Here is a 9,184-nt window from a genome sequence, read left to right as displayed (position 1 = left end):
AATAAAAGAAGATGTTTCAGCATTTCAGATCTATAGATTTGTGCCAATTCAGCATCCTTTCCACAACAACACATGAATGAGCCACTCTTCACAACAGTCAGGGTACAGTCAATACAGACTGACTCAACTAGGAGGAGACATTCAATTCATGTTGAATATAACAAGTTACCAGGGTAGAGCGTACAGCACTGGATGAGAACTATTTTTCATGGGAGGTGTTGCTATCTGAATCCATACAAACTCCCACCCAAATGTTATATCTCGCTTAATAAGCCCGCTTCCTTCTAAATCACAGTCAATATATGTTTAGGAATGAAAAATCTCCTATAGAAAAATACAGTACTCTACAATGTATGCACAAATACTGTCCTTGTTTTCACTGTACACTAACGGTACGCTAACGGTTACATCGGTACGATCTATTATTCATGTAGAAATGAATAATTAGATTATCGAGCGCAACAGAAGCACATATTTCACTACCATAAGCGCTCCACAGACAGACAGTCATGCCTTTGATGATGCCGCCATCAAGGAAAGCTGACTATTCCTCCAGAAATGCTTCTCAGCGTGTCTCATGAGGAAATATAAAGGCTGCTATTTTGTTCTCTTATAATGAGACGATGGAGGGTGTATGACAAAACTAGGGGAACTGAAATATGCGGTCAGAGTTCATCCAGCATCCAGCTCATCCATTAAAACAGAGTGTTATAAGCCTGGACACAAATAAGCACGTATGTAAAATGTCTGTAAACACTCACACTCACACACACACACCTTTTGGTCAGTAGTATCCAAGATCAGTTGAGCAGATGCGACTGATATGATTTACATGCTACGAATTTGTCTCCAATTAGGTCTGAACGTGCCCCCTGCTGTGAGTGAGCATGAGGGAGCACCCAAGTCCTCCATCTGTCTCTGCCAGGTCCTGCTCTGTATGCATGGCCCTGGGGGGCCCACAGGGTGTGAGGGGGCTGGGTGGCGGGGTAGAGGAGGGGGTAGAGGAGGGAAGGGGAGCAGCGAAGGTGACATGACAGATTACAGCACGACATGACGGAGGGCAGAAGATGATAAATGGGAGGCCATATTACAGCCATTAGGCGCAGCTCTCATTTACTCACAGGGACACACACACACACACACACACACACACACACACACACACACACACACACACACACACACACACACACACACACACACACACACACACACAAAAATCACAGAGTGTGAGGTGACACGTAACTGCATAACTGAAACAATGGGATGCCCCACACAGCCCCCAAACCAGTCAGCAGCACAATGAGATCTGAGCTGTGGAACACTCACTGCTGGAACACTGCACAACCAGACAGGCTTGTCATCTGATGACCCATCACACTGCACAACTATAATGTTGAGTGGAGTGCTATGACATCCAACACAAATTGAACATGTCAGATATTTGTTGGAAGACCTAATATATCTTGGAACGTCCAATAGTTTCTCAAAAACATTTATCACAAACTCTCGTTCATTCTGAAAATAGTTTTTAAAATAGTACTTGGACTGTAGATAGTTAGCCTGGCATTCCAGAAAGTGCTGCAATTGTGGTGGCAGGAAGAGAATCATGCAGTTAAATCAGCCAACTGAAGAAAGCAGCCAAGGAAAGAGATGTCTGGAGATCCCTCATTGGTAGCCTCCACCCCAGGAGGGGTAAAATAATAGGCTCCTTCCTTGGAGGCTCTTAATAAAGTCATATTTTAAGCTGTATCAGAAGGAACTGATGCGTGGTAGCCCACCACAGTTTCACATGTTAATAAGGAACCTAAGAAAGTAGGAATATGGAATGTTTATCAAACGTATTCAAAAAATTGGACATATATTATATACAGCATAACGCTACAATGCTTGGGTCAAAAAAAAAAAAACGTTCCAGAGGCACGCTCTGTGAAAAATAAGTTAAATAAGAGCGAGAGAGAGAGAGAGAGTGCTGTGTGTGTGTGTGTGTGTGTGTGTGTGTGTGTGTGTGTGTGTGCGTGTGTGCGTGTGTGCACGTGTGTGTGCGTGTGTGCGTATGTGCAGGCTGGGTGCGCTAATGGGCTGAATATAAATCCAGTGGTGTTTGCCTGCTGCTCTGCGCTAATGTAATGTTCTGTAATGTAACTGTGCCTGATGCAGGGGGCCCTGCCTGCCAGCAGCACGGGTCTTTGTTCTCGCGCGCCGCTGACGCCTGGACTCTGTCTCCCATTATCTTTTGGGAAGCCGTTCAAATGGATCCAGTTACGAATTACCGCAAAAAGCGCCCCGGCGCACAGAGAGGGTGATGGTGAAGGTGGCGGTGTGTGTGTGTGTGTGTGTGAGTGTGTGTGTAGGGGGGGGATGTTTAATGGGCTTTAGGCAAACTCAGCATGGGGTTAAGAGAGAGAGAGAGAGAGAGAGAGAGAGAGAGAGAGAGAGAGGTGTTTTGGGCTCTTCGGGCCTGGTGGGATTCTGGGGGGTGGCCGTTTTGGACTGAGGGGCAGGGAGTTTGGGAAATGGCCCAGAGTGGTTAGATCACTGTCCCTTTCTTTCAGCGCAGAACACGATGTTCTGTCCCACTCCATCCTGAGCTGGGTGACCTCACGTGTGTGTGTGTGTGTGTGTGTGTGTGTGCATGTGTGTGTGTGTATGCGTGTGACTGTGTGACTGTGTGAGTGTGTGACTGTGTGTGCGTGTATGCGTGTGTGTGTTTCAGCAGTACTAAAGAAAACTGCTTTGTCTACAAGGCCAAGATGCTGTGGTGAGAGTTTCAGTGAGACTCAGCTTAGACACGGAGCTGGGACACACGCTGGGGGGGGATGTTACCTAACTGACTGACTCACTCCCAGAGGACACAGCCACACTGGAGGGGCACTATGAGGACAGAGAGATGAGTTAGGGCCACAGGCCTTCCTGCTGATAAGGAAGTGGAATTAAGAAAGAAAGGACCAAAGAAAGAAAGACACAGAAAGAGGGGAGGAGATTAAAGGGAGAGAGAGAGAGAGAGAGAGAGAGAGAGAGCGAGAGGGAAGAAGGAGAGGAAGGAGAAAAGAAAGCAGAGAGAATGATAGGTATGGTGGAGGGAAGTGGAGCGAGATTTATAGAGAGACAGAAAGAGACTGAAAGAGACATGTAGGAAACTCAAGTGGCTCCCCCAGAGAACAGGAGGCTGGTGGAGATGGAGTGATGGAAGTCTTGAGGGGAACAGAGAGAGAGAGCGAGAGAGAGAGAGAGAGAGAGAGAGAGAGAGAGAGAGAATAAGAGAGAATAAAGCACTGCTGACTCCTGCTTTGCATTTAAAGAGTTTCCTCTGCACCGACATGCTATGTCATCTGAGACGTTGCATAACTACTCCCCTGAGAATACAATCAGCTAATCAAACTTCCACGATCTAAAGAAAGGCTACTCCCATAATGCACTGCATTACATGCATTACAACATGGGCAGAGTAAGTCCATTTAAGCGGCCCGGTGTGAAAGAGGGAAAAAAAACACTTGCAAGATGATCAGAGGAGGCTCACATGATTAACATGTAAAACTAGTTACTCTACAAGCTCAATAACTGCCATGTTCAGGACACCTCCGCCTACGCTGTGTCATAGCAGGGCCGCTGCAGTATTGACTGGTTGTCTGCACACCCCCCCACAGGTGGCTCTGTGAGTCAATCTCAGCACAGCCAGGAGAAAAATGGCCTCGACCGTGTCACTATTAAATGGACGATTACTGGAGTGACCCAGAGGACAGAGGTCATCTCCCACGGGAGTGACCTGCGGAAAAGAGCCATAATGAATGGCCCAAGGACACCCGTCCATCACAGCCACATTCAGACTCCATTTGAGGGGGTATGGGTCAGACGCTACTGCACAGTTGCTGTTTACATGAGACTTTGGCTGATAGACAGCCACTTGGACAGCTGATAGACAGCTTTTACCTGTGGGGTAGATGCTAGTTGAGTTTATTTGCTTAATGAACAACTGTGGTTTACATTAGTGAGATTTAGATTCCTGATTCTATTTCAAGCCAAACCAGATTATTTGACCTAATACAATCACAAGTCAAATACATAGAGTACAACGCTAGCACAACTATTATGTTTATGAAGATGCCATCTCTGTTTTATATGAGGGCCGCACTATTATCAACTTTCCCATCTATGAGGCAAATGTACTAGTGGAAACGAAGCGATAAAATCCAGAGTTTCGGCCCAATGTGACCATTTAAGGGCTTTTTATATTTTGGAACCAGCGTCCTCTTAAATAAATCAGGCCCTCTCTCCAGGGAGCAAAGCAAAACATTTTGGCTTGTTCCAAAGGGAGCCTGACGAGCAACCATAACAGAGTAGCTCCAACACAAAGTCTATGCTACAGGGTATGTAGCCTGGCATGGCCCAAGATAGGGGCTGTTGAGGTGGGGGTATATAGCCTGGCATGGCCCAAGATAGGGGCTGTTGAGGTGGGCTTCAGATACCTTTATAAGTGAGATGTTTCGGAACTAACCCACTGTATACACACGTTCAGGCTTCCCCTAAGAAGGTAACATTACGGTTTGTGATGAGAAACTTACAGAGATGTTCTTGCCTGTATTTATGAACACTAAGTGTAACAGTGAGTGTTATGGCAACACAACAGTCTCACAGGAGGAGATTTGGCCGGTTTGCCTTCATGGTGGCACAATGTCAGTTCTGTCACTATGTGCTTGAAATCAGATATGCCCTGTAGAGGGGTTTGTGTTTATAGCTGTGAGGCTTAACCCACACACAGCAAGACACTGAAGGATCCAATTACTATCACTAGGAGGGTTACGCATGAAGGACGTTCAGAGGCCGTACAAAGTACACTCTCTTTTTCCCTTGTTTATGAAGCCCCCAGTCTCGCTTTCTCCCTCTCTTTTTCACCTGCTCTCCACTCATGAAACATCTGTCCTCTTATGAAACTTCTCTCTCTCTCTCTCACACACACACACACACACACACACACACACACACACACACACACACACACACACACACACACACACACACAGTCTTGTTCACATAATCACACACTCACTCACTCATGTAATTCCCACCGTCAAACGAGGGCCTGTACACGTTCTTCCACTCTCCTTTGCGCTCTCATGTCAATCCTGGGCACAGCGTGTCTCTCCTGCTGTGAGAACGACAGCATTGTTTACTCTCAGAGAGGTGGTTTACATGTCTGCCCCTCTCTCAGGCTCCAAGGCAGCTCAGTGCAGCATCCTATGAGAGATGGCTGTTGTCATGACAGCACGTACACTCTTCGCTGTCTCTATCGCTCTCTTTCTCTCTCACACACACACAAAAACAGATGCCGAACAAGAGACAGAAACAAACAGAAGGGCGTGTACAAATAGCTCTCTTGAACCCTAAGTTCACTTACATAATAACCCTTCTTTCCCTGGATTATACACACACACACACACACACACACACACACCATAGACAGCCCCTGTTCAGTCCAGTGTCGCAGCTGTGTCATTACGAGGTTGTTAGCTCAGAGACGAGTTGATAAGGCTTAGGGTGGAACTCCAGCTGCATGCTCGACAGGTGCCAGGCCACATATCGGGGATGCTTTTAATTGACCCCACGGCACAGGCCGCGACCTCTTTCATTTGTCTAATCTGGCCCCGACTCAAAGACGAGCAAAACACAGCTGCTCCGGACCCCGCAACAGTTTGACAGCCATAAGTGACGGCTGCCACAAGAGAGTGAAGAGAAGGAGAGAGAGAAAGGGAGAGAGAGCACTTGCTGACAGAAGAACATTATGACAGAACAATGACAGTGACAGAATGTTTATAGTTGTGCAGTGGCTCGCACAAACACATGCCGGTGACGGCAGGCTTTCCATCAGGGCAGCTGAGAGGATGTTGTTTTGCATCGTGTGACAGTTGTGGGTGATGACATAGGAATGTGAGAATTGTTCGGGTTTTTTTTCTGGGCCATTATCTGAGAGAGAGAGAGGCATAGTCTAGATGAGAGTCACGGCTTCAGCTGTCTGGGCAGCGAGACCGGAATGTCTCTGGGATGATGTGTAGATGTGTTGAGCAAGCGTCTCTCTGGAGAGGGCCTTCACGTGAGACGGGGGAGAAAAACAGACCGGACCTTAGTAACTCTCAAGGTCAAATTGAGCCGCTCAAAACAATCTCCTGCTATGAGGAGCCTGAAAATTTGGACGCAACCGACTTATGAAAGCAGTCCTGTCCAAAGCGGAAAGGAAATCATTAACCACTTAGTTGAGCTATAAAAAAAAAACAATCACACTGGGTCTTGAAATGTGATAGGGGTACGGTTTATGAAAGGAGGGAAAAGGGTTTGCCTCTCTGTATTCAACAGGCATGGCTCTCTTTGACTGTGGTGGAGCAGATAGCTGCACCAGTGCTGGTTGTTGCTGAGACAGACCGGCATTCATGCCATGTTTCGGCTCACACAAACACCGCCCAAAGCCCACAGGCTATTTCACAATGCACCAAAGTGTTGGCTCAAATCTATACTCACTCCAGTGCTGCGCGTACACACACAGGCACACACACACACACACACACACACAAAGGCACGCACACACACACACACGCACACACACACACAGGCACACAGGCACACACACACACACACAAAGGCACGCACACACACACACACACACACACGCACACGCACACACACACAGGCGCACACAACACACACACAGGCACACAGGCACACACACACTCACACTCACACTCACACTCACACTCACACTCACACTCACACACACACTCACACTCAGCACTCACACTCAGCACTCTGATGCTCTGCTCCACTTGTCAGTGAGAGGGAGACCAAACCCCCCTGGTGTGTTATTTAGTACCTTCCTTGTCTCCAGAATAGTACGACTCCACGCACACTTGGCTACTGTCTGACACGGCCCGTCTCTGTTCTGGCGAGACGGAGACATGAGGTATGAGGTATGAGCTGCTGCTGCTGCTGCTGCTGCTGCTGCTGCTGCAGTAACACCAGGACAAGGGAGGAGGACTGGGGAGACAAATGCGCCACCGGCTCGCTTCTGGTTCTCATCCTCCTCAGGGGGGAGGGCGAGCACACTGCAGTTAAGACTTTTTTCCCCCAGGCTCCGAGTTCTGTGTTTTTTTCCCTCATCCTGCCCTAGTTTTGGAGGAGAGTGGTATTTCAGGGATGATTTGGGAGAGTGCAATGCATCATGTGGGTCCAGGACGTGGAGTGGCGATCCACTTCTTTCTCATATAAACTTTCTCAAAGACCCGGCTGAAGCTCCCTCAGTGCAGTTAAATGATGACATACTCATTCACAGTTCTATTCACAACCACTTGCATGAGATCTCCCGGGAGGTGTGTGTGGCTACACTTGACTTACCTAAAGACTTTTATAATTCAACATGAGGGGAAAGTGCTTGAAGTGTGAGAATCTATAACGGGAAAAACAGCGACAGATGGAAGAAAGCCACGTTTAAATGACTCACCACCAGACTTTGCACCCCCACACCCCTTATCACCCCCCAAAACCCCACCCCAAACAACAAGGCTTTGGAATGTTTAATGGCGTGTTTTCCCACACAAGGGAAAGCAAACCTAGTGAACCATTTTCTTCTCAGACTTTAAAACCAACCGATTCACGTCAGTAGAGAGGGGGCGTCCACCGCAACAACCCTCAGCTGATGAAGGGCTTCGACAACAATAGCACTGACTCACTGGGGAAACCACCCGATGTGGTACTGTGGCACTGTGGTACTGTGGCACTGGGCTTCTCAGGCTGGGCCAAGCTGGGCTCTCCAAATACTCCTGCGCAATTTTAAGCAATGATGACGAGCTACAGTATAAACCAGGGAAGAGGCTGCCCTTCCTTACCTGAACTTGGCCCTTCCCCACAATCTTGTCCACGATCTCGTTGTCGTCGTCGATCTTGTTGAGCTTGGATTTGTCGTAACACTTCTCATAACAGAGGATCCGTAAGCACTGGGAGCCTTCCAGCTCGATCTCAAACTCCTGTTGTGGAGACATGACTGTATTAGAGAGAAAGGGCTTCTCCTGACTGATCTAGATCATCGATCCCAGGCTGAACCAAGGGCCCAAATACAACCTGAAAGACGAGCGGGCAGGATTACACAGAAAAGCAGAGCAGGAGAAAAGCGCTTCAGTCAGTCTGGTCAAATCCTCACGTGAATGAAACACTATTCCAGTACATATTAGATCACTGGACACATACAAATCATTCAAATTGATTTAGGTATTGTAACTGTGTATTTTCTGTAACATCAACCCAGGGACCACAGATACTAGCCTTTGCTTTATAGCATATCAACATACACATTAATCAACATTCATCGTCACTGACAAATGAACTGAAAAGGACACTCACCTCATTCCAGGTTGGTTCTGTGGTGTCTCGGAACACGCGGGTCTTGGCCTTTCCGACATAGTACCCAAAGGAGTCGACTTCCAGAGTACAATAGAGATCTAGTCAGGGAGCAAAATGGGGGTTGTATGAACACGGACTATGAAGGACATTCTGAATCCCACCATTTTTTTATATTTTCATTTACATATACAGTAAAACTATGCCCTAAATGGATAAGCACCCAGTCTTCTTAATACTCAGTAATGGGACAGGTTTATGAGGCGCTAAGCCATACGTCTGAGTTTGCCTTGAGCTATGTGTTAAGTGGTGCATAAACAGTGGGGTAAAAAAAAGTCATGAAAATAAAACTGTGTGAAGGGTCACAGCACTGACAGTTTGCCATCAAGTGCGTGGCCGTTAATTAGCAAAACGGACCATGTGTGTCAACATCGACAAAGCAAATGTATTGAGGACTTTTCAGCCACAAGACACACACACACACACACACGCACACACACGCACACACACGCACTCACACGCACACACACACACACACACACACACACACACACACTCACACGCTCACACGCTCACACCCACAAAAACCTACACACACACAGAGACAGCTATGTCCTCGGGGGATAAGAATAACTCAGCCCAGGATAGGGAGGTGTCAGCCCTGCTAATGCACTCATTTATTGGGCTGCCATGCGTTTCCACAGAGCCATGTCATTAGAGAGGCTGCCCCACACCGCGCAGAGGCCCCGTGTCATTGATTGGGCCGCGTCCCCCCGAGCGGCTGTGCCTCCCTCGACAGGTTGAT

At 47.6% G+C, this 9,184-nt stretch overlaps 1 protein-coding gene across 3 annotated transcripts in view; it reads right to left on the bottom strand.

Moving 5' to 3' along the window:
• The window catches only part of abr (ABR activator of RhoGEF and GTPase), a 124,177-nt gene that overhangs the window by 35,555 nt on the left and 79,438 nt on the right, over positions 1-9,184 (bottom strand). For all 3 annotated transcript variants that reach the window (XM_031571544.2, XM_012822022.3, XM_031571545.2), the window contains 2 exons: positions 8,383-8,480; positions 7,872-8,009 (listed from right to left, as the gene is read on the bottom strand). In XM_031571544.2, coding sequence (XP_031427404.1) covers positions 7,872-8,009; positions 8,383-8,480 — 236 coding nt within the window. The remainder of the gene's footprint in view (positions 1-7,871; positions 8,010-8,382; positions 8,481-9,184) is intronic.

This window comes from Clupea harengus, chromosome 8, assembly GCF_900700415.2.
Source record: "Clupea harengus chromosome 8, Ch_v2.0.2, whole genome shotgun sequence".
NCBI lineage: Eukaryota > Metazoa > Chordata > Actinopteri > Clupeiformes > Clupeidae > Clupea > Clupea harengus.
This window is presented reverse-complemented; position numbering and strand designations above follow the sequence as displayed.